The sequence below is a fragment of the Protopterus annectens genome, chromosome 2.part1, assembly GCF_019279795.1.
Source record: "Protopterus annectens isolate FY-2018-M chromosome 2.part1, PAN1.0, whole genome shotgun sequence".
Classification (NCBI taxonomy): domain Eukaryota; kingdom Metazoa; phylum Chordata; order Ceratodontiformes; family Protopteridae; genus Protopterus; species Protopterus annectens.
Window position 1 is genome coordinate 881,252,003 of NC_056729.1, and position 26,604 is coordinate 881,278,606.

Sequence of the window (26,604 nt, forward strand, 5' to 3'; positions counted from 1 at the left end):
TTGTCACCCTGCCTCTGAAGTCTACCCGTAAGAGAGATCTTTTTTGGTCTGAAATCGCTTAAACAGTGGTGCTGGTTTCTGTTTTGCTGAAAAAGGGCTTTTGTATCCTAAAACATTCCACAGCAATGATAACATTTTATCCAGTTTTCTGTATGCTCAATTTTGTTCCTGGATTTCAAGTTGACAGTCGCTGGTATCAGAGTTTTGGAGTAATCGAGCTTGTTTAGTGGATAACATTATTATAGCCTATAGTTCCACTTGCTTAAGGCAGATTAAGTGAAGTACAGTAAGGATCCATGACTGAATGGACTGTTTTTTTTTTGGGGGGGGGGGGGGCTCTCATAAGTTCTTGGGTTAATACAAGGCTGTTGATCTGGTGAATCATTTGCAGCTTAGCCACATAATCCCAGATTGAATTTACCAAGACACAAAATTAATACCAGACCCCAAACAGGATAAATTACACTGGACCTTTCACGCCCCCTTAACGTAAGTGTTTGAGGTGCCAAACTGGGAGTGCACTTAATATTGCCCATCCAGTTATCCTATTTATGCTTAAAAGGGGTCCGGGAAATACTATGCCTTACATTTAGGGAGAGCTTATTCCATTAATGTGGCATCCCCTGCAATAGATAACTATCACTCCTGCAGGTCCTACTTATATTGCGGTGGAAGCTCAGCTCTCCTGAGTGGGTGTTTTGGTTGCTGTTAGTTTTGTGGATGTGAACAAGGCTGCGTAAGACTGGATCCTTCAAGGATCTGTTGGCTAGGCAGAGGTTCTTTGTTAAAAGTTGATAAAACATGGATAAGAGGGAGAGCACTTTAATGTAGTTAGGCTTTAAGGTGGTCAAAGCAGTGCAAGACAGACTGGCTCTAGATTATCGCAGTAGTGCTGTGGCCTCTCAAACTGAATCACTTGCTTAGTACATACCAATGAGGCGTATTGCTGTATAATTGAGCTGATAAGGGAGGGTCCTGATTTCCTTGGATCTAGAAAATATAACCCTGGTGAGGTTTACCATGATAAGGTTGAATGCACTTGACATGAAATGTGCATTCGACCGAAAAATAACATCTAATCCTAACATATCTAAAGAGAGGAATGTCGAAAATAGTTTGCACGAAAAAGTGCATTCCATAATATCGGCATTCCCCTCTTTCAGATACAACAGTTAGCTCACCTCTACTATTTTGCAGGGTGGCTATGCCCCCCTGCACCCCCCCATGTGAGGGGCTCTGCCCCCCACCTACTTAAATATGCCAACTTAGATCGCACTACAGTGAGGAAATGGGCTACTTCCGTGTTCCTCATTGAAGTGCGACCTCCCTCCACAGTCTCATTATGCACTTTCTCGATTAACCTGGTTCAACCACTCATCATTCGATTTGCTACCCCATACAAACCGTGACTTCGCACATCAGTTATTCGATGTTCTACACTTCGGGTAAATGATATCAACCCACCTGGTGATCAATTTATCTGTGTAAAAAGATTTCCTAACTGTGGTAATGTTGTCAAAGGGATTGTTCATTGTCAAAGAAAGTCCCCATCTCTTTAATAACAGCATCAATTTTTTTTTTTTTGGGGGGGTTACCTGTGTAATAAGAATGTAGTTGCCTAGATTTGTTAAAGGGCAAAGTGCTACATTTCTTGGCATTTAGTTTGAGGCCGTGGTGTAAGTACCATTTGTTAGTATGTATTAGGCCTTTCTGGAGAATCTGGTGATTAGCTGGGGTGTTTATAACAACTCCCAGTTTGCAGTCATTGGCATACTTCATCAGTTACAGGGCTTTGGAATTGGCCTTGACATCCAAGAAGTAGATACCAAAGAACAGTTGTCATAGGTAAGTGCTAGGCTAGATGTCCTTCAAGAATGCAACTGCAGTCCTGACATATGGGTTGTCCTGCCTCAGGCAGCCCTTCGGTTGGCCAGATTCCAAAGCCTGGGTCCGGCGTCGGCTGACGTCGCTTCCTCCCCGACATCAGAGCGGCTGGGGTATAAAAGCATCAGCCGACGCCATCTTCTCCAGTCTTTCTTGCCACGCGGTGCCCGAAGCAGAAGCAGTTCGCAAGTGCCGGTCGGCCAGCTCCTGTGTTTTCAGATACGAACCGTCATCAAAGTTGGCGCTGGGGAACCTTTTCTTGCCTCAGCCGATGTCAGATAAAAGTGCAAAAGTTAATAATTGCTTGTCTTGTGGTAAACAAATACCTCATAAGTATTTCCATTCTTACTGCCTTACCTGCCTCGGCCCAGACCACTACGTCTCGGCCTGTGCTTGCTTCAATAAGCGCACACTTAGGCGCCGGGCAGAATTTGCTGAAGACTTTTTTGGGGAAAATTACTCCTGTATCATGCCGTCGGAACTACCGACAGCACATATTTCCAAAACGGAAGGACCGGGACCGACATTCTCGCCCGCGACTTCCACCGACACCACGCTTAAAGCTCATCTACAGCGAGTGCATCGGTCTCTTCGGAGGCGGTAATTCAACCGCTCCAGGCCGACGACACCGCTTTACCACACACTTCGGTCCCAGAGACTACCCCGGTGCCGGTTGTTGATTTTCCTCCTGAAACCGAAGCACAAGATTTGCCTGACACCATACCGGTGGACAAAGCTACTCCAGCACGTGGGGCAGCTAGGCCTCCTGTGTCTATGTCCATCAAGGCCTACACATGTGCTAAGGCTGCCAGCCAGGCTAAGTCTCACCCTCCTAAATCTTTTTCGCAGGGTCCCACTTCTGATAAACAGATCATGACTTTAGCTGCAGATCTAATTTCTTTAATCAGGGACTCTCAGGCTCATCCAGACTGAGGATGTTCTTCATCTCACATTGCTGCAGTCCTGACACTTGGGTAGTCCGCTGTCCCAGTCGGCCCGAATACCAAAGTATAAGGCTGACGTCGGTCAAGGCGCATTAGTCTGACGTCAGGACGTCAGGGTACAAATGCGCATGACCGACGTCATTTCCTCAGTCTTTTTTGCCGCATGGTCCGATGCAGAAGCAGTTTTGCAAGTGCAGGTTGGCGTTCTGAGATTTTCCGAAGTCGGAGTTTCAGACCGAATCAAGTTGGCTAAGTACCCGCTAGAATATTTTGTTTTTCTTGCCTCAGTATTTTACCGGATGTCAGAAAAAGTGAATAACTGTATTTCTTGTGGGAAACAGATACCTCATAGGGATTACCATATCTTGTGTATACCTTGCTTAGGGCCTGAGCACGACGTTGTTGGCTGTCGCTCTTGTGCTAGATTTAACAAACGCACTATAAAGAGAAGATTAGATTGTGCCAGGTTAGTTTTTGGGAAGCGTGTAATTATAAAATGCCGCCGGATGCTCAGACGCTCGCTTCAAAAGCGCAAGGACAAAACAGCAAAGCCTAGGTTGGAAGAACCGTCCCGGACGCCGGTTCTTTAGAGGCTCGTGGAGCCAGAGGTTCAGCCAGAAATTTCTTTGGAATCCCAGGGAGAGACTTTATTGCTGCAAGATGTGACCTCTCAGGAGGTAGGCCAGGCGGAAGGGGCTTCTCAGGTAGCTGTTCTTCCCTCCCTTCCTAAGGTGGTTAGGCCCTCCCCTGCTGTTTCCAAGGCTTCTCCCAGGGGCAGGCCAGGTTTTGTTTCAGGTGTTACCCCTAGTTCTTCAGGGTCTGTACCTAAGAAGCATATGCTTAAGATGGCAGAAGATTTGATTACAATGATTAGAGGTTCTATGCCCCCTCCTGATAAGAGGCCTAGGGTGGAACCCGAGCTTGGGAGTTTTGAACAGTGTTCGGATGCTTCTGAGTCTTCGGCTGAAGACTTGCAGGAGTATTCCCCTTACTCTGATTCTGATATAGATGATTCTACTCCTTCTGCTTCTCCTCCTGAGGATTTTTCATTTTCAGAGACTCTTCATTCCATGAGGGAGCATTTTAAATGGGAAGGTCAGGATTTCTCTGATTCCAGGAAAAGGCTTAGGGAATTTTTGTTTCTACCCCAGCATAGGCCTTTAGCTATACCTCCTGTTCTAGATGTGGTGGAGGATGTTTTTGCAGAGGCTTCTCTGAACCCTGATTCTTTGCCTCCTGCTCCAGTTAAACCGGATAGATATTATAGGGTGCCTGAAGCTCATAAGTATCTTTTTAAGAGTCCTAGGGCAGACCCAGAAACTGTTTCTCAGGGGCCTAAAGGTGTTAAGGCTTCTGTTAAAAATCCTGTTCCTCCTGATAAAGAGGCGAGGGCTTTGGATAGATGGGGAAAGAAAGTGTATACTTCTTCCACTTTGGCCATGAGAGCTTTGAATTGCCAGTTTCACATGTTGAAATACCAAAATTATCTCCTTTCACAATTAAAGTCTAAGGTAGATGCTTTGGCGGAAGGTATTGAGTGTAAAGAGTTGCAGGATTTAGTTCATGTTTCTGAACAGGTGGGTAAGCATTCTTTGCAATGTGGTTTTGATGCTGTGCAGGCCTCTTCGAGGGTGGCTGCCACTGGTTCGGTTCTTCGCAGGCACGCCTGGCTGAGGGATCAGAATTTAGCTGAGCATGTGAAGACAAGGATTTTAGATGCTCCTTTACAATCTGATGTGTTGTTTGGTTCGCCTGTGGAAGCAGTTCTAAAGAAAATGGAAGACAAGGCTAAGTCTATGCAGACTGTTAAAGATTTTGCAGGTTCAGCCTCCAAGTTTAGTAGAAATTGGCCTACCAAGGGGTGGACGATCCTGCTTATGATTCCCAGTCTAGGGTAGGTCTAGACGTGGTAGGGGCAGAGCTCAAGGTTCTTTAGGCCTAGAACAGGAGTTCACCTGCTCAGTCTTCTGGTGAGGGCAGGGGTCAGTCCTTTCGTAAACAGACCCAATGACCTGCCTTTTCAGCTGCCAGAATCTTCTCGTCTGGCAGCACCTTTGGGAGGAAGGTTGGCACTTTTCAAAGAAAACTGGAGTTTAATTACCCAAGACAGATGGGTATTGGATATCATTCACCACGGTTACAGGTTTTATTTCCATACCTTGCCTCCTTTCAAAGGCATGCCAGACATTCCTCCTCAACAAAGGAAAGAGGCTCACAGGCAAATTTCTCTGTTGCTCCAAATAGGGGCCATTCAGCCGGTTCCTGTGCCAGAAAGGGGCCTAGGATTTTATTCTCGCCTGTTCCTAGTACCAAAAAGGGGAACACGTGGAGACCAATTTTGGATCTGTCTATCCTCAACACTTATCTGGACATTCCCAAGTTCAAAATGTTGACGTTACAACAGCTTTTACCTCTGCTGGGCAAAGATCACTGGATGGTAACTTTGGATCTCAAGGAAGCTTACCTTCATGTTCCTATCAGACTAGTTTGCAGGAAGTATCTGCGTTTCGAGCTGGGAATTCTCATTATCAGTTCTCTGCATTGCCCTTTGGCTTATCTACTGCCCAGAGTATTCACAAAGGTTCTGGCTCCAGTGATAGCTTTCTTCAGGCTAAAAGGAATACAAATCTATCCTTATTTGGACGATTGCCTGCTTCTGGCTCAAGGAAGGGACGTGCTTCTTCAGCATTTGGAATATGTGATAGCAGTGCTAAGATGCCTAGGGTATTCTGTGAACGAAATAAAGTCCAGTCTAGTACCCTCTCAAGACATGTGCTTTCTGGGTGTGAGACTGAATACAGCAATCCAGATGGCCCTTTTAACCCCGGACAAACAAAAGAATCTTTCTCTTTACTTCCATCAACTATCTCATCAGTCCGGGCTGACTGCAAGGACAGTCCTTCAAGCCTTAGGGTTCATGGCATCTTGTATTCTGGTACTTCCCAATGCCAAACTGCATATGAGGAAGCTACAATGGTATCTCAAAATGTATGGACACAGCACTGCCAGGATTTGGACACTGTCATTCAAATAATACCTTGCATTCAAAAGGAATTTCTGTGGTGGGCTCCAGGAATGTCACCTAAACAAGGGACTCTCTGTGACCCGCCAGAGGCGAGTCAGATTCTAACGACAGATGCCTCAGACACAGCTTGGGGAGCTCATCTGAATGGAAAGTGGATACAAGACAAGTGGCCTGCCAGACTGCAGCATCTACATATCAACATGAAGGAGATGTTAGCAGTCCAGTTTGCATTACTGGCTTTCAAGGATTTACTTCTTCCAGGGCAGGTGTTGATTCTAACAGACAACACAACTGTCATGTGGTACATCAACAAACAAGGGGGAACACATTCTTATCCTCTATGCAGGCAAGCAATGATTTTGTGGAGACTGCGTTAAGCTTGCAACTGAATCTTCAAGCAAGGTTTCTGCCAGGAGCACAGAACTCCTTAGCAGATGTGTTAAGCAGGCAAATCATGGATCCCCACGAGTGGAAACTGGATCTTCATGTATTTCAGACATTGACAGTGTCCTGGGGAACTCCAGACATAGATCTGTTCGCTTCTCCACTAAACCACCAGCTGCCAAAGTTTTGCACGAAAGGTTTCATCACACAGCCTGGAAAGTGGATGCTCTTTCTTTCAGTTGGAAAAATCTTCATGTATATGCCTTTCCACCTCTGCCTCTCCTCCCAAAGGTACTCCTAAAGGTCAGACAAGACAAGCCAAGGATGATTTTAATAGCTCCAGATTGGCCTCGCAGCACTGGTACCCATTACTGAGGAGTCTGGTAAGGAAGCCTCCATGGCCCTTACCTTTGATTCCACACCTATTGTCTCAGAAGGACGGGCATCTACTCAATGTCAAGCTTCACTCTCTTCATCTAACAGCCTGGCATATTCTGTTTTGAACCATAGCAGGTCTCAGCTTCCTCAACAAGTTTTGAATGTGATTATGGAAGCCAGAAGACCTAGTACAAGGAAAGTGTACGCAGGAAAATGGAAGAGATTTTTATTTTGGTGTGCAGCAAAGGATTTGGATGTTTCTGAGCCAAATTTGAGTGTGGCTCTTCAATATCTTACTGAGTTATTGGACAAAGGTTTGTCTTTCTCTTCCATTAAGATTCATGCTGCAGCAATTTCAGCTCACTATGATTGTGACCCACCATTGTTTTCTCATCCTTTGTTCAAGCATTTTCTTAGAGGGGCAAAGAATATAAGACCCCCACGTAGAGCTCCTACTCCTGCTTGGGACCTCAATTTTGTGTTGGAGAAACTCACTCTACAACCTTTTGAGCCTGCAGCTACTGCTGAATTGAAATATTTGTCATGGAAGACTGCTTTTTTGTTAGCCATTACCTCTGCAAGAAGGGTGTCTGAATTGCAGGCCCTTATGGCGGTTGAGCCTTTCCTGATTTTTCATAAGGATAGGGTATCTTTACGTACTAATCCTTCCTTTATGCCTAAAGTGGTTTCTAGTGTGGCTTTAAACCAAACTATTCATTTACCTACCTTTTATGCAAATCCCCAAAATAAGGGGGAAAAGATTTTGCACACTTTAGATGTACACAGGCAATTACGTTATTTAAGCAGGACTAAGGATTTTAGGCAGTCTCAGCAGTTGTTTGTTTCTTTTGCTTTGAGTTCTCAAGGTAAGCCTGTGTCAAAACAAACTATTTCTAAGTGGATTGGGTTTTGCATTACTTTCTGTTACTCCCATCATGGCAAGGAGATTCCAGCTGGGATTAGGCCTCATTCCACTAGGGCTACTGCCACTTCAACAGCATTTCTAAGGGGGGTGGCATCTAAGGATATTTTGGAGGCAGCTACGTGGAGTTCAGTGCATACCTTCTCTAAGCATTACCACCTTCCTCTCTACTCTAAATCTAGGGCTGGTTTTGCCACTGCTATTTTACAGGGCATGTTGTCAGCTCCTGCTTCTTTGTGATTTGCCATCCTCCCTTACCTCTGCTTTGGGATTCTACCCAAGTGTCAGGACTGCAGCAATGTGAGATGAAGAACATAGTACAGTTTTGTACCTACCATAAATGTAGATGTTCGAAGATCCACATTGCTGCAGTCCAATTTACCCTCCTTCCCCTCTGTGTTTAGGGGTGGTTGTGTGGGTAGGATTGTACCTTTCTGACTTTGTATATATTGTACATATATTTGGTACAGGGATGTTTGGTGTGTTGTGGTTTTTTGGTTTGGCCTTATCTTTTTAGGGTCTTCTGACATCTGGGGCAAGAAAAGACTGAGGAAATGACGTAGGTCATGCGCATTTGTACCCTGGCGTCCTGACGTCAGACTAATGCGCCTTGACCGACGTCAGCCTTATACTTTGGTATTCGGGCCGACTGGGACAGCGGACTACCCAAGTGTCAGGACTGCAGCAATGTGGATCTTCGAACATCTACATTTATGGTAGGTACAAAACTGTACTTTCTCAGCCGCCTTCAGACAAAAGGCCTAGGGTTGAGCAGACAGATGCCCTTTCCTCAGATGAAGCCTCTGGTGAGTCAGGCCATTCAGATTCCCAGGAAGAATCCTTCCTGGCCTACGAGGATTCTGATGCTGATGAATCCATTCCCTCTGCCTCTCCTCCTGAAGATATTTCTTTCGGGGAAATTCTCCACTCCATGAGAGAGCATTTTTAGTGGCAGGGCCAGGATTTCTCCGACTCCAGGAAAAGGCTTCGGACTTTCCTTAAGTTACCCCAGCACAGGCCTTTAGCTATATATCCCCAGTGTTGTACTGGATGATGTGTACTCAGACTCCAGTACTTCTCCTGATTCTCTCCCTCCTGCTCCTGTCAAGCCAGACAGATATTACAGGGTTCCTGAAACTCATAAACATCTCTTTAAGGCCCACTCTGTTGATCTAGAAACTATTTCTCAGGGGCCCAAAGGAGTGGCCACTTCCACGGCCAAAAATCCTTTGCCCGCAGATAGGGAATCTAGGTCCCTGGAGAGGTGGGGTAAAAAAGTTTATACCTCAACCACCCTTGCCATGAGGGCACTTAACTGTCTTGTTCATATCAGGATTTCTTGCTGGATGATTTGCAGAAAAAGTTAGCCTCTCCTGAGCCTTTAGATAGAAAGACCTTGCAGGATTTGGTTCATAATACTCAGCAGGTTAGCAATCATTTTCTTCAGTGTGGTTATGATGCATTGGAAGCTTCATGTAGGGCAGCTATGACAGGGGCTGTCATACGTAGACATGCTTGGTTGAAAGAACAGGCATTGCCAGATCATGTTAAAGTAAAGCTTCTAGATGCACCTCTGGAAAAACATGGTGATAATGCACAGGGTGTGTTGAAATCAATTGAGGAAAAGGCTAAATCAGTACAAACAGTCAAAGATTTCCTCTAGATTCAGCCACCAAGGTTCAGCAGGAATTGGCCTTCGAAGAATTGGTCCTTTCCAGACACAGACAAGTTCCAAAGGGGAAAAAACAGGCGTGCTCGAGGTAGAGGGCAATACCGAGGCTCCTACAGGGGCCGCCAATGGCAACCAACTAATCAGAGAAGTGGCGCAGGGACTTCTACTGCTCCACAGGGACAATCACAGTGACTTGACTTTGACACCGCCGACCAAGGCTCAAAAAGAAGCACCTTTAGGCGGAAAATTATTTTTATTTTCAAAAAATTGGCACGTTTTTACAAAGGACAAATGGAATTTGGACATAATAGACAGAGGTTACAGGTTCCACTTCCATACCTTACCAACAAGACAAGGCATGCCAAACCTGCCACAAAATCAAAGGGCAGAGGCACTCATACAAGTTTCAAAACTGCTACAAATCAAAGCAATAGAAAAGGTTCCTCCTCAGGAACAAGGCCAGGGATTCTACTCAAGACTGTTCCTTGTTCCAAGAAATGAAAAGCAATGGAGGCCTATACTGGACTTGTCCGCTCTAAACACCTTTCTCATTGTGCCAAAATTCAAAATGCTGATGTTACAGCAACTTCTTCCCATGCTGGGCAAAGGGTCTTGGCTGGTTACTCTGGACCTCAAGGAGGCATACCTGCATGTCCCAATCAGACACAGCTGCAGAAGATACGTCAGATTTCTTGCAGGGTCAGAGCATTATCAATTCTCAGCATTGCCCTTTGGCTTATCTACTGCACCCAGAGTATTCACAAAATGCCTGGCATCAGTAATTGCATATTGCAGACTCCAGGGGATACAAATATACCCTTACCTGGACGACTGCCTTATACAAGCGGACAGCACGCAAGCCTTGATAAGAAACTTGGACAATGTCATTCACTTACTACAGGCTTTGGGATACACAGTCAACAATCAAAAATCAAGACTACTGCCATCCCAACAAATATTTTTTTCTAGGAGCCAAACTGGACACAAACTCACAAATGGCTTTCCTCACAGAAGAAAAACAAGAACAATTACCAGATTACTTCAAAAGCCTAGCAAAGCACACCCAGATGACTGCAAGGAAAATCCTGCAGGCCCTGGGTTTCATGGCCTCTTGCATTCTTCTGATTCCACTGGCAAGACTACACATGAGAAAACTACAATGGTACCTAAAAAGTTTATGGTCTCAACACAGCCACAACTTAGAAGCAATTATTCCACTCATTCCATGTCTACAAAAGGAATTTTTGTGGTGGGCACAAGCAAGCCAGCTAAACAAAGGCATGTCTTTCAACAAACCTCAAGCGAGCCAAACCATTACAACAGACGCCTCAGATCATGGACGGGGGGGGGTGCACATGGAGGGCAGATGCATCCAAGGGCAATGGGCACCCCTGGAATTGCATCTGCACATCAATCAAAAAGAGATGTCGGCAGTGATTCATGCAATCGAGGCCTTCGGAAAATTTCTTCAGCAAGGTCATCTGCTAATAAAGACAGACGACACCACTGTTATGTGGTACATAAACAAGGAGGCACCCATTCTTACCCCCTCTGCAGGCTAACAATGACTCTTTGGGAAAAGTCCCTGAAACTGAACATACAGTTGCAATCCCAGTTTGTTCCAGGCAAGGACAATGTTCTGGCGGACAGTCTAAGCAGAAACATTATGGACCCGCACGAATGGATGTTGCATCCAGACATTTTTTTCACAAATAACACATACATGGGGAGGCCGGACATAGATCTCTTTGCCTCACACCTCAATCTTCTTCTGAAGAAGTTCTGCTCAAGGACACATAATCCTCAAGCCTGGAGAGTGGATGCTCTCTCCTTCAGCTGGAATTCTCTAACAATCTATGCATTCCCACCTCTACCATTAATGACCAAGGTGTTGCTGAAGATCAAAGCAGAACAACCGAAAGGCATTTTGATAGCTCCAGACTGGCCAAGACACCACTGGTATCCATTACTAAGGAGCATAACTCATACCAAGCCGTGGCCCCTGCCTCAATGGCCTCTGCTTATAACTCAGCACAATTACAGGACTGTTCATCAACAACCTGCAAACCTTGCAACTGACAGCTTGGAGGGTTCCATGACTTCTCCCCATATCTCTCTCTCCAAAAAAGTTCAAGACATCTTACTGGAAGCACGCAGGCCTTCCACCAGAAAAACTTATTCAGCCAAATGGAAGAGATTCAACACTTGGAATACCAACAAGGGTCAGGATGCATCAGTAATGAGCATCCCACAGATACTAGAATACTTGGCAGAAATGCTTCACAGTGGCCTTTCATATTCTTCCATAAAAATACACGCTTCAGCAATTTCAGCAAAATACAACTGTGATCCACCGGTGTTTTCACATCCTTTGCTAAGACAGTTTCTAAGAGGGATAAAGAATATCAAACCTCCAAGAAAACCACCAGTACCTGCATGGGACCTCAACTTCGTCTTGGAAAAATTCTCTTCCTCCTTTTGAGCCAGCAGCATCTTCAGAATTGCAATTTCTCTCCTGGAAAACAGTTTTCCTGTTGGCAATTACTTCAGCAAGAAGAGTCTCGGAGATACAGGCCCTCATGGCAGTACCTCCATTTCTCATTTTCCATCAGGACAGAGTCTCTTTAAGAACCAATCCTTCATTCATGTCAAAAGTGATATCCAGGGTTTCTCTAAATCAAGCAATTCACCTGCCTACTTTCTTTTCCAATCCTCAAAATAAAGGAGAAAAGCTTCTGCACACCTTGGACATACACAGGCAATTGCGCTACTACTTGGACAGAACAAAGGCCAACAGAAAGTCTGACCAACTATTTGTAGCCTACGCTGCTGGAGTACAAGGAAAGGCAATTTCCAAACAATTTCAAAATGGATTGGAAACTGCATCAGATTCTGCTACTCTTTCCATGGAAAAGGTGTACCAGCCAATATCAGGTCACACTCCAGCAGAGCTAGAGCCACCTCCACAGCCTTTCTAAGAGGGGTGGCTACAAAGGACATTCTAGAAGCTGCTACATGGAGCTCCGTGCATACATTTTCCAAACATTACAACCTGCCTTTATATTCCAGATCCCGAGCAGGCTTTGCTTCTGCAGTCCTGCAGGGCATTTTAGCTACACCATCCTTATCTTAGATCCTACCACCCCCAGCTTGGCTATGGTATTCAACCCATACATCAGGACTGCAGTTGCATTCTTGAAGGACATAGTACAGTTTTGTACCTACCATAAATGTAGATGTCCGATAGATATGCAACTGCAGTCAGGTTTTCCCTCCCTCCTACCCCTCTGTAATCCTCTATTTTGGGTCCACTCCCCCTTTCAAATTAGCTGGGGATATCTGTTATGGTGTATCTGTTTATTACTGTTGTGCATGTCTGGAATTTTTTCTCCATTCTCTAAATTTAGCCTTCCTTGGAGGGCACCTGGCATCTGGGGCAAGAAACACTGGAGAAGATGGCGTCGGCTGATGCTTTTATACCCCAGCCGCTCTGACGTCGGGGAGGAGGCGACGTCAGCCGACGCCGGACCCAGACTTTGGAATCCGGCCGACCGAAGGGCTGCCTGAGGCAGGACAACCCATTTGTCAGGACTGCAGTTGCATATCTATCGGACATCTACATTTATGGTAGGTACAAAACTGTACTTTGCTTTTACTGACCATTTTAAGCTTTGCCAATTTCCCCTTTTTGTGTTCTAAATAACCTATCTCACTTGGTTATATATTGGTCTTACCCATCCCATGGCGGATAATTGTATATTGCTGCTAATAAGAATAACTGGGATCATACCATAGGTAATTTGAGGAGACACATGCATGGGCCAAAGCATTTAGGAGCTGCCTCTGTCCATTAGTACTACAGGGGACAGTCCTGGGGTAAAATTTCTGTTTCCCGTCCATAGATCTAAGGTACAGTTAAAAATGGGCAGGGATGAACTTTTGTTTTATGTGGATTAGAAATCTGTACCACAGAAGTTGTATACTCTGCGAAATATACGTGCCCCACCAAACCATTCTTTTGATATTGCAGAAGAGGTTTAGATCCCTAGACTGAGTATTTCTCATGCCGTTTGACTAGCTGATGAATAGTAAATCCATCAGTAATGGTTCGGAGAACACCTTGTATGCCAGCAACAGGTCACCTCTTAGTAGTCTGTAGGACACCGAATACAGTCACAGGGCTTTGAGTTGGTCCATGTGGGACATGTTGCTTAATCCTTGTATCCTTTTGGTAAGGTCTGTCTGTGGGCATTCCAGTTGTTGCATGTGATTGGACAGATACATGCCAAAGGGGCATTATATTCAATGATTTGATTAATAAGGGCTGATTAAAGGGGGACAATGACATCCCTAGATTTAGACACAATCTCTTTGGTTATAAACTGTGCAGTATAAAAATACTTTCTATAATGTACACATGGTCAAAATTTAGATCACTGTCCACATAAGTTTCCAAATCCCGAACAACTGGGTCAACACTTACAGGAGTATTGTGCATTTTCTGGCATTTAGTTTCAGACCATGATTTTGACACCAGTTATTTATTTGAGACCAACCTTCCTGCAGGATAGCTAAGTCATCTGGGGATTCAATGATGGCTCCTAACTTATAGTCATCTGCAAACTTAGTCTGACACAGCCCTTTGATGTTGACTTTTACTTTTAGAGAACAAGTGGTGTCCCAGCACAGAACCCTGGAAGACTCCATTGGTGACTGGTTTCTTCGTGGAGGTGACTTCCCCTGTTTTGATTATCTGTGCCCTATGTGTGAGCCAGTTGCCAATCCAGTGAGTGGCATAGGGGTTTATTCTTAGTTTTATTTAGCTTTTCTAGTATGCTTAAGTGGGGAATTGTCAAAAGCTTTGGCTAGGTCAAGTTATGCAATTTGTACTGTTTTGCCTTCATCCACTGCTTTAGTGACCTTTTCAAAAAATCCACCAGGTTGAGTAAGCATGACTTGCCCTTGATGAGTCCAAAGTGAGACGGGTTCAGTTTTTGTAGGTTCCCTATGTTCTGATTTGACTAGTTCCATGACAAGTCTTTCCATGGCTTTGCATATGAGGCTGGTCAGACGAAGGTCCTCCTTTAAGCAGGGGAATGACTGTAGCTGTTATCCATTCACTTGGTACGAAACCTGTATGGAGGCTGAGATTGAGCATTCTTGTCCAAGTACAGATCCCTGATTTACACTGCTGGTAGCTACTCTTTTGGTTAAGAGCATGCCTCTAACACTAATAGATTAGATTCTGTTGGTGAGCCAACTTTGCTATCTAACAGGGTAACATTGGGGGTCTACATTTAGTTTTATTAGTTTAGCAATTATTCCAGAATGCGGAATGGTATCGGAAGCTTTGGACAAGTTCAGGTGTGCAGTATAAACCAATTTGTCTGAGTCCAATGTCTTGGTGACTTGTTCAAAAAAGTCCTCCGGGTTTAGGTGGCAGAATCTACTTTTAACAAACTCAGACTGTTTGGGTCCAGGGATTTCAAACTCCATATGTCATTGCTAATGAGTTCCATAATGATGTACTGCATTGCCTTACAGATGAGGCTGTGGTGGGGCTTATGGGTTCATAGTTTCCCAAATCAGTAGTGGGTCCCAGTTTTTTGGAGTAGGATGACAGCATCAGTTTTCCATAACTCTGTCACAGATCCATTGGAGAGGGTGACACTGAATAGACTTAATATTGAATTAGTCATTGTTTGGTGTTAAGAAAACATTCTGGCACATTGTCCAGGCTGTGGCGGTACTGCTGTTAGCCTGGGAGAGAGGTCTTAGAACTAGTTTCATGATCCGAGGGGGGAATTGTATACACATTCTAATGTGCTGAAGATAATTTAATGGAGATAGGGGTAGAACTGTGAGCTGAATTTGTCTTCCAGTATGCTGGCTGTGTTGTCAGGGGGATAGATATGTTGTGTTATTTTGCATTCTCTCAGAGCATTGTTGTGTATTAGTAGGTTCTTGTATGGCTAAAGAAGGTTTTTTGATTATCCTTGGCATGAGTGACAATTTTCAGTTTGTAATTTCTTTTGGACTATTTGATTTTGTTTCTAAGCTTTTCTTTTATATTTTTGAGCTCTTCTGTAGCTGATGGACAGTTAATTTTGCTTTTTCAGCATGGGATTCTTCTTGTCTGGGGTTCCACCAGATTTTTTTTTTTTTAATTTGGCACTGTTTTATGCTTGATTGGGACAGAGGCCTCAGTGCAAGCTTGGAGGTTGGCTTGCTGTTATTCATTGATAATTAATATGTGCGACGTGGAGTAATCAGGTTGTGGAGGGTGTTTTGAATTTCTTCAAGTCGTTGGTTAGTTGCAGTAGTTACCATGGAGTAGTCTCTGAGATGTAGATGGTTACAAAGGAACTTGAGTCTTGCATTTAAGGAAGGTGTTACTGTACAGTGGTTGGATTTGAACAGTAATTTGTTCACTATAGGTGCTGAGCAGAGTTTAGGTTGGTGGGAACCAGGTGAATATTTCTGAGCCTCTCATTGCAGTATGGACTAGTTGATTTAAGGAATTGGCATTAATGGAGTCAGTGAGTCTTTGTGCATACTTATTTGCGGTATTAAATGTTCCAAAATTATTAGGGGTAGTTGAAGTCACCAAGAGAATGGTGTTGGGTATCCGTTTTAGATGTGTTGTAGCTTGTCAGGTTTGTGGAGGGAGTATGGTAGTTGGCAGTGATGTGTTATTGGATTTTATCATTAGAATGATGTGGAGGAGTTCAATGTAATTGTCCTTCATTTTGAGTCTGGAGGTGAAGTTTCTTAAGAGCACGGATACCACCCCCCACCCCAGCTACACCTTACAATTTAGCATTGCGTTTGAAGGATCGGCAGGCATTCAATCCCTGTAGTGGGGGTACTATAGCTGCCCTGAAACCATGTTTCAGTAACTACACATATATCTGTATTTTCCAGGGTTAAGAATGCCTATAAGGAATGCAACATTTTGTTAAGGCATCTGGCGTTGAGCAGTGCCACCTTAATGTTGTCTTGATTTTGATTGACTACATAGTCAATATGAGAAGACTGACCTTGCCTAAAATGTACTATAGAGGAGAAAAAGGTATTGGCCAACATTTGAAAGCTATGAGGAGAGACGGGCCTTCTATCTACAGGCCTAGCAGAGCAGCAGGGGTTATCAATCATCTCCTGCCAGGCTGATAACATATATTTTCAGTCCCCTTAGAATGACACCACTTGCTGCTGAGCCAGTAATTAATGTCCGATTTGTATTGTGCATCATTCTTGTTGATGGAAGGATAATGCTCTGTACTAGTTTCACACTCAGTTTAGATGCATCGATTCAGAGCTCCATCATATCCCTTTTTATATGATCCAAGGAGGTGCATAGTGTCTCATTCACTCTCACATGCACAGTGATCAGATCACAATCAGAACATATGTATACTTGGGGTTTAGGGACTTGAGGGCCGTAGTGACACTGCAGATACTGGTGTCTGAGAAATAACTGTCACTCTGTCTTTGCTCAGCCTGTTGTGTGAAGCATCTGTTTGTCTAACTATGGAGTCACATATGACCAGGATATTAGATGTACAGGTTAATTCTGCTGCCTTAAGGACTTCTGCAACGCTGGTTGTGTAACCCCTTTTGTGGCTGTGTTTGCTGTATTGTTAAAACAATTCTGTATGTTGGTTTGTCTGTTGTAGGAGGTAAATTTGAGGCATTAACCTGATGCCTAGATTTAGGAGTCCTAAGAGATTTTGCTAACTGCATCAGTATACAGCAGCTTTGTGTTTAAAGTATATGGTTGCTTCATAGGTATTGGTATGGGTAAGGCAGTGTTAAGGTCTCTGTATTTGAGAGAGAGAGAGCGAGAGAGGCACCTCCAGTTTAGATGAGCATTTACACCTATCATAGATGGTCCTTTGGCTAGGAGGAGGATCAGTCCACTGTCTCCCCATAATAACCAGTGCTTCTGTGTAATTAAGGATACTGAGAAATAGAGGGGGAAGTTTGTTGGACTAGGGAAATAAAGGACTATGCAAATAAGAGATGGATTGCGGCAGTTTCCTCAAGTCAGATCACCTTAGCACAGCTCCATGTAGCTTAGCGTAGTTTAGTGAAAGGTATTGGCAGAGCAGAAGTGAATAACGCACTTAGAAGTTAGAAGAAGCTACCCTTTCAACAGTACATGAAGAGATAACTTACTTGCTTGCACTTCCCACTGTGTCAGTACAACTACTGTGGTGCTGCATTTAGCTGTATTAACCAAGAAAGCAAAATAACCAATGAAATAAAGCAAATCTGAAGCCCATGTGCTATAAGCTACCCAGGACCTGAAATTAATCTAAAGTTCATTTAGGGCAAATAATTACTTAATTCAAGATGGTCACTACACCATGCCAAACTGATTACTCAATGTAGAAAATAAATGTAGAAAATAAAATGCAAAAGCAGTATCAGGCAATGTGGTTGATAGCTCCGCATTGCTGTATCATTACGGACAGGCCAGGCATGCACAAAAATAAAGTACTTTCCTGATCTTTTCTCTGACTTTAAAAGTCCAGCAAATAGTCAAATATTAATTGCATATGATACAAGTCTCTGTAGTCTTATCAAAGCTGAGCTACACTCTACACAGTAAGCATAAGAAGTAATAAACAATGAAAAATGAGTGAAATCTGACCCCTGCAGATTTACTCTAAGGAGAAAATAAACTGCAGAAACTGTAATCTGGCAATGCAAGGAACACCTCCAAATGGTTATTTAGGCAACTTAAGTGCAGACAAAAAAAGAATACAAACTACTTTCTTGGCAGTCATGTGGTACAATGTCCCCACACTTCCATACAGTCGGTTTTAGCCTGTGAAACTATTGCAATGATCTCTGAGACTGCCAAACCTACTAATTTATAATATGTAGAACAGGTAGGCTATTACTGATGACTAGTCTTCTGTCTGTCTGCCCGCCTTTCTGTCTTTGACCAACTAAACATTCTTCTGTTACATCCCTGTCTAACTATGTCTTTCAGAGGTATACTTCATTCATGTTGCAATGGGCAGAACTGGGCTGAGTACACGGTCATAACCAAGTGTTGTAATGTCAATGCATGCTTCTGTAGGGAGCTTTTAATTCCTGAGCACTTAAACTAGCTATCTTTAAGAATTTTGCTAAGAGGGTGGTGTCAGGAAAGAGATTACACCTGCTGCCCACTACAGAAATCTCTCTTAAAATCATCTAAGAGAGTAGAAATAGCCAGGGAATTGTTATGGCTAGGCTTGTATAGGCCCTAGGGCCAATAGCCTAGTACTAACCTAGGAACCCGTGAATTCTTGCATATCTATTTTACCTCCTACCATTTTACTCAGTGGAGGTATTTTAAATAATTGAGGAAGTTTAGGGATCACTAGTGTTTTGATAGATTGCACATTGCTTTGATAAAGACTCCACTGAACTAGGACTCTGATTACTGCCTCACTGGTGTCTTGCTTTCAGGTACTTTGAGATAAAGGTTACAGTAAATGCCTGATTAATTGTGTTGAAAACATTTAATAATGGAAGCAACCTTGCTGTATTTCATTTTAGATAACGTATCTTTTAAGAAAGTGGCTTTTTTTTTTTTTTTTGCAGTGCCGCAAGACAGGAGCAGCTATATACAAGCATTTCAAAGTTTACAAGCATCCTAAGTGCAGTCAGTGTAAAGGCTCAATCACAGTGTGCCGTCTAGGTGAGAACAACAGGATGACCTATTTTTGTTCCTTTTGTCAAAAGATAGATCCTCGGCAGCTTGATATAAGGTATGTGCATTATACTGGAATTTGGGAGTTTGCTGTACACCTGAAAATGCAACCTAATTATAAAAGTATAATAAGAAAAAAATACATTTATTTATTTGTCTTTGTTTACCAGGAAAGTCCAACTGGGTAATACCCATTTTCCATGGAGGCCCAGGGAGAAAAGTTTCATTTGCTTACATTGCATTATACTAAGTGTGACGCCCGTGTACTGGCCCAGTAACCAAGGTGCCTCAATCCTCACCACTAACACCAGTAAGGGGCATCCACATTGGTAGGATAACAAGTGCACACACAGTAAAGTACAATTTCCCGTAAGAGCACACAGAGATCAGTCAGTCTGGGACTGGTTTCTCCCTGTCTTTCCAGATCCCCAATAAGATTGCCCACTGGCAAAGCTATATGGTTCAGATCTCAGCCGAGTAGTTAAGCCAGAACCTCCAGTATCCTCTCTGTCTGACCAGTGCTTCGTGTCCCTGCCCAAGTAGCTGATACACACACACTTTGAGATTTGATTTATATACAAACACACAGACACTCCTGAGGAAGGCTGGCACAGGTTAACTAGCTATACCCCCTTCTGCCCAGGCTATACGGTAGTAATCACTGCCACCAACTACTGTTATCAGCTATTGTAAAGGCCCTTACCAAAGGATGTCCAATTCTACTGTGCAATGTTACTGTTACCCACTTGGTAAGTGTGACTGAAACTTGAAGGCTATTTAGGAGCGACTTATACAGTATCACCAAATACATGCAAGGACTCTAGGAGCTTAAATTATCTCTACACAAAACAGCCACATTTAAAGGGTTTAAATATATTTAATAATAATGATAAAACATAAGACAATGCTCATTAATTCAACACAATGACATTAGAGTTTTCAGAAATCACAGGAAATACTTTAAAACAACATTGTAGGATAGTGTGACATACATATAGAAAACATCTACACTAATCTGGCTGTATTCCTATGTCTGTAAGATAAACATTAAGATCCAAGATTCTACTTACAGAGCAAAGCAAGCGCTGGTGAGCTGATGTGTTCAGATTCAGACAAAATGCAAAATGCCATACTTTCTTTCTGAGATGGTCCTTAACTTGATAATACACACTACTGCTGAGTCATCTCAGATTACATCATTCTTGTCACTTGTCTGATTTAGTTACCAGGCTAACAGACTCCGTTAACATTTATTTTTTATCTGCACCTATGAGGAAGCCACAGCAACAAAAAACACGTTACATGCGAAACCTAGTAATTATCTCTGTCTTAAGACAATAGAGAAAATTTCTAGCTTGAGATCACACACAGTTTCAAAATTCTTTACATATCAGCTTTCTTCCAGCAGGGTGCACTGTGGTTACATTTTTGAAGTTGAGCCCATTATACAGTTTTCTTACATTTGTCAAACAAGCCTGTGGATCTTAATATTTACAATGACATAGAATTTGGTAAATAATTCTATCTAGCTGGGTTGGCAGCCCCTCAGTTCATCACACTAAGTTCCAGTTAAGCACAGAGTAGTTACATTTCTGTTTACATTTATACAACAGTAGTAGTTACATTTATAAATTCTGCGATTTTACAAAGGTGGAAGTTACTAAAGAGAAAGCCTGATTTTACAAAGGTGGAAGTTACTAAAGAGAAAACCCACCTGCAGTTTAGTGGATTGTACAGGCAGCAGTTGTGTATAAAAATTGTTTTGTCATTCTAGTGAGAAGTTGAATTTATTCAATTTAAGACGAGTATTTGGAGAGTATCGTACAGTGAATACAGTCTCAACCTTGAGATGAGCACGTGCAGGACCTGTATTGGTTAAGAAGTTGTTTAAGCAGTGGTTTAAAACTTTTGAGTTTGTCAGAGTTTTATTTGTGTGGTGATACTCTTTCATAGTTTAGTAATGTATTGGGAGTAGAGAGAGTCTCCTGCAACTTAATTTGACTTATTTGTAAGGAATAAGAATTTGTAACTAGAGTGGAAGTCCATTGCTGGACAGTAAGTTATGTAATCCAGGGCTAATGTGCGGTTGTTAGTTGTGAACATCTTGGGTAATTGTGTAGTTAAAGTCAGTTTAATTGCTTTAAAGGACCACTACGTGCACATGATGAAAAAACATATATTTTTTTTATCTTGCCATGATTTACTGCACCTCCCAAAACTGCCTGCAGCAAAATGAGTACTCATTCCTAATTTTATTTTATTTTTTAAACTCTTGTCTGCCCCCATGGGGGCAGACATCGGAATTCCTTTGAAAAGCTAAATATATCCCATAATGCACAGATTGTGAGAATAAATAGCCCTACAATTTGTTGTCAGATTAGATTTACACCTAGAATGGAACACCTGAAAAAAACTGTCAAGTTTGAGAGTCTGCAGCTCATGTGTCATTGACTGGTATGCACTGAGTTTTACAAATGTTGTTCCTACTGATGTACTGCACATTCTCTGAAAGAAGATTGCAAAAGTGTCAACAAATAACTAAGATAAAAAAGACTTTCACAAGGAGCAGTTTTGCAAGTTTCAGTTCCTGGCCAAGTTACTCCTCCCATCTTCCAAATTCAATGGGCTACAGTCTCACACTTCCAGCTTAGCTAGATTCAACTGTTTAGTAAACTTTGCATGACAGTAGACATCAAACAAATTAAAGTCTGGTGTGGCACAAAAACTGTTCCCTCATATGTCTCTTCACTTCTGAATAGCATTTCCCAGGAATTTTCTTTAAAAAAAACACACACACATCAATCCAGAGTTTAGGCCAATCTATCAATTTCTTAAAATGTGTGCAGTAAAATATTGAATTTGTAATGCATTCTGACTTCTGGCTGCTCACGTGGTTATCTTTGCATAGTTACAGTAGAGAGTTGATATCTAAACTAACTGGTTCATAGGTTCATACTAGGCTATCTGCCCTAGGGCATTTATAAGCCTAGCCAGAGTGTGTTTGGCTTTCGCCACCCATTTTAAATTAATTTTGCTATGCCCTTTTTCGAGGTTAGTATACTGTGCCTCTGTCTAACAGTGAAACAGAAGTGATACCAGGGTAAACCTACGATCTCCCATCCACTCATCAAGATTCCTCTTGAAGAGAGTTAGTGAGGGACTCTGCCTAACCTGGACTGGGATTTTATTCCAGAGTGAGGGGAGCCTCTGGGTTATGAATCTGTCCCTCCAGCATGTCCTATTTATTTCAGTGCTGAGATTCAAGTCTCTCGAGCGCGTAGCTCGATGGGATTTGGATTTTCTAAGGTGCAGCATGTCCATTAATTCCAGGTTGGACATGGCTTTATACATCAGGCACAGATCACCTCTGAGCAAGCGGTATGCCACTGAGTAGAGCTGGAGTTTCTTTAACCAGGCAGCATATGGCATATGTTTGAGCCCATTGATCCTCTTGGTGAGGTACTTTTGGGGTCTTTCCAGTTGCTGCAGGTGTCTGGTAAGGTACATCCCAAAAGGGGCATTGTACTCAATTATGGGCCTGATGAGGGATGAGTAAAGAGGCACAATGACCTCCCCTGATCTAGATGTGAATCCCTTCAGGATTAGGTGGGCTATATAAAATGTTTTTCTAACCACTTTGGCCATGTGGTTGTCAAATGAGAGATTGCTATCAACTTGGGGTCCCCAGGTCCCTAATTACATCTTCTGTACTTAATGGATTACCACCTATGTGGTAATTTGTGGGCACTTTGTTTTTGCCAAAGGGGATGATTATACTCTTTTTGGCATTTAGCTTGAGGCCATGGCTCTGGCACCAGTTGTCTGTTTCTGTGAGGCCCTTTTGGAGGATGCTTGTGTTGGCTGGAGAGTCGATTATGGCGCCCAGTTTGCAGTCATCTGCGAACTTGGTCAGCCACAGTCCTTCCATGTTGGCCTGTACCTCCGAGAAATATATACCGAACAAGAAAGGTCCCAGGACTGAGCAATGTGGGATGCCACTTGTAACTGGTTTGGAGTCTGACATGGCTGCAGCAATTCTAACCATGTGGGTTCTGTCTTTGAACCAGTTTGTAACCTATCTAGTGACATAGGGGTTTATATTTAAGCTGGTGAGCTTATCTATAATGCCTGAGTGGGGTATTGTATCGAAGGCTTTTGCGAGGTCCAGGTAGGCTGTGTGGACCACCTTCCCCTCGTCAATGGCCTTGGTGACTGTTTCAAAGAAATTGACCAGGTTTAAGAGGCAGGTTCTGCCCTTAACAAAGCCGAACTGGGTAGGATCCAGTGTCTGTAGGTCCCCAATATCTTTATTTATGAGGTCCATGATGATCCTTTCCATAGCTTTGCAGACCAAGCTAGTCAGGCTTATGGGGCGATAGTTTCCAGGATCCGTTGAGGCACCACCTTTGTGGAGAGGGACCACTGTTGCTGTACACCACTCTTTGGGTACATATCCTGTAGTAAGGCTGAGATTGAACAGTAGTTTTATGTTTGGGTTTAGCTCCTCTTGGAGTTCATGTAGGACGCAGCCCGGGACACCGTCTGGTCCCATTGATGCTGTGTTTTTTGCTTTGGAGAGGGCGGCTCTTACTGAGCATCTGAGATGTCAGGGGGGCAGCACTCTGCTGGGATTTGCTCTTTTGGTGGGGAGGGGGAGGAGAAGTTTGCGCTGAACCTGTCAGCCAGGATGTTGGCAATGTCTGTGGTTTCGATGTATTTTTTGTCATTTTGGACTAATTCTGAGCATATCTGGGAATTCCCACCCAGGTTCCTAACATAACTAAAGAAAGCCTTGTGATTATCCTTAGTGTCCTGTGCAATTTTTCTCTCGAAGCTGGCCTTAGATGATTTGATGAGTGCCCGTAGTTTTTTGCTAATACTGATCAGAGATGCCTTCCCTTTTTGGGATTTTGCTCTATCATGTAGTAGCTTCCTCCTTCTATTGTATAGTTTGTTTATGGCTGGGGTCCACCAGACAGGACGTCTGCCTTTGGAGGATTGGGTCTTGGTTTTATTTGGGATTGCATGATCCATGCATTCCTGAAGGTGTTCATAGAATGCGTTTATAAAGGATTCTGTGGTCTGGGCTGTATTTTCCACAGGCCCGGGGGCTTTGAAGGATTCCACTTCGGTTTTGAGAAGTGTGAAATTTGCTTTAGAGAAGTTTTTCACTGTGGTTTTCTGGGCAGGGGGTGGGGTCAGGATGTGAATATCCAGTGAGATTAGTTTATGGTCTGATCTTACCAGTGAGGGATACACTTCTAGTCTGGAGCATAGAGTCCCCATGTTGGTGATGATCAGGTCCAGTATGTTTTCCCCTCTTGTGGGAGTGGTAACAAGTTGTTCCATAGCATTTGAGTTTATAAATCCTAGGAACCTTTGGGCTAGGGTGTTGGAGCTAGTGTAATGCTCCCAGTCTATGTTTGGGTAGTTGAAGTCGCCCAATATAATGGTGTTTGGAGAGACCTTCATATTTTCCAGTGTTCTCAGGAAGGCTGAGTGGGGTTCCTGGGTTTGGGAGGGTGGGTCTGTAGCAGGCTATAAACTGGAAGGCAGTTTTACCCACTGTTAGTTGCACATGGATAGTCTCTGATGCTTCGTGCTCTGCCACCAACCTGGAGGTGTGGGTATCTTTGACGAATATTGATACTCCCCCTCCTTTTGTGGTTCGGTCCAAGTTTTGGGGCCGAAAAGCATGGTATGAGGTATAACCTGGTAGTGCTGGGGTGCTCTCGGGAGCCTTGAACCAGGTTTCTGTTACTGCACATATATCTATATTCTCCATGCTAAGGAGAGTTTAGAGTGCGTGTATGTTGAGGTTTAGACTTCTGGCGTTGAGTAGCATTACTCTTAGTTTCTTATCCCTTGTGATACCCATGGAGGTGGGTTTGTCTTTTGAGCCTTGCCTAAAAAAGGCACTATGGGGGAAGCAAGAGCCTTTGCCAATATCCAAAAGCCCAGGGGTGACAGGTGCAAGCCGTCCCTAGCGAAGCATCATGGCTTGTCGAGCATGTCATCCCAGGCTGACAGGCATTGGATCCCCTTTGAATGACACCAATACTTAAGCCAATTGTTGAAATTGATCATCTTGTCTTCATATTGTGGCATCATCATCTGGTATATAGGATAGTTCAGATAATCAAGCATATAATTAAACTTCTAAAATCTTTTTTTTTTTCTGCACGCAGGAATACACTTTTCAACCATTCTGCGATTTCAGTGGACAATAAAGAATATTTTTTATACACGAGCTTGGCTACAAGCTCAAACTGCATGCTCAAGTGAATACGTATAATGTTTACATATTTAGACTTTATGATTTTTCCTACCAGAAAACTTTGGAAGGCTAGTTCAGATAATTAACTCTCTACTGTATTGTATTATAGCATAACCTGAACTTATGATATTTAATACTAAGCTTTACAACAGTTCTCTGTTTAACAATGACCTCCCAAGCCTCTTATGTGACACAGTACTTTTTGTTACTATTGCATTATGTAGTTTGCCTTAGGTGTATACTTGCACGTCTCTCATCCTCTCAGCAACAGACTCCTGGAGAAAACATCTAAATCAGATACTTGTATTGAAAGAGTACCAGCAGCTGTAGCAGTAATACCACACTCCAAACAATGCACTCAAACATAGTACTGACCAACACAGGGAAATATATATGTCTCAGTCAAGCAATGATGAAATCGCTAAGTACTACACTGGACACAATTTTACTCTTAATCTCACCATTTCATAATGCATAACATTCACATCACACTTAGAAAGGCACACCTCCACTCCCCATAAACACAGCTACCCACATCCACACAGCATACCAGTCAGCTTTAAGGCCTTTCTCATCTCTCTGCAAAACACTTCTGTAATAATAATAAGAGAACAGTTAAACAAAGATAACCACGTGAACAGCCAGAATGCATTACAAATTTAATATTTGGCCTAAACTCTGAACTGATGTGTGTGCTTTATTTCTTATAAATAGTTCCAGGGAAATACTGTTCAGAAGTGAAGTGACATATGAGGGAACAGTTTTAGTGGGAACCCATGCTATGATTTATTTGTCTATTGTTATGCAAAGTTGACTAAATAGTTGAATCTAGCCGAACTGCAAATGAGACTCTAGCCCACTAAAGTAGGGGAGATGGGAGGAGTAACTTGGCCAGGAAATGAAACTTGCAAAACTGCTCCATGTGAAAAGTCTCTTTTATTTCAGTAATTTGTTAACACTTTTGCAAGCTTCTTTCAGAGTATGTGTAGTATTTTAGTAGGAACAACATTTGTAAAACTCCATGCATACCAGTCAGTGACACTTGAGCTGCAGACTCTCAAACTTGGCAGTTTTTATTCAGGTGTTCCATTCTAAGTGAATGAAAGACTAGTCTGATAATAAATGGTATGGCTATTTAGTCTCACAATCTGTGCATTATGGGGCATATTTAGCTTTCCAAAGGAATCTCGATGTCTGTCCCCATGAGGGCAGACAAGAGTTAAAATAAATAAATAAAATTAGGAATGAGTACTAATTTTGCTGCAGGCAGCTTTGAGAGGTGCAGAAAATCCTGGCAAGATAAACAATGTTTTTTTCATAATTTGCCTGGAGTGGTCCATTAAGCTATGACAATAGTGGGTCCTATGAGGGAGATTGGTGGCAAATTTCACTACTTTATTGTAGCAAGA

At 43.0% G+C, this 26,604-nt stretch overlaps 1 protein-coding gene across 2 annotated transcripts in view; it reads left to right on the forward strand.

Annotated features, from left to right (window-relative positions):
- NEIL3 (nei like DNA glycosylase 3) overlaps positions 1-26,604 on the forward strand; it is a 622,290-nt gene that overhangs the window by 298,458 nt on the left and 297,228 nt on the right. For both annotated transcript variants that reach the window (XM_044062525.1, XM_044062524.1), the window contains exon 6: positions 18,810-18,976. In XM_044062525.1, the coding sequence (XP_043918460.1) occupies positions 18,810-18,976 (167 nt within the window). The remainder of the gene's footprint in view (positions 1-18,809; positions 18,977-26,604) is intronic.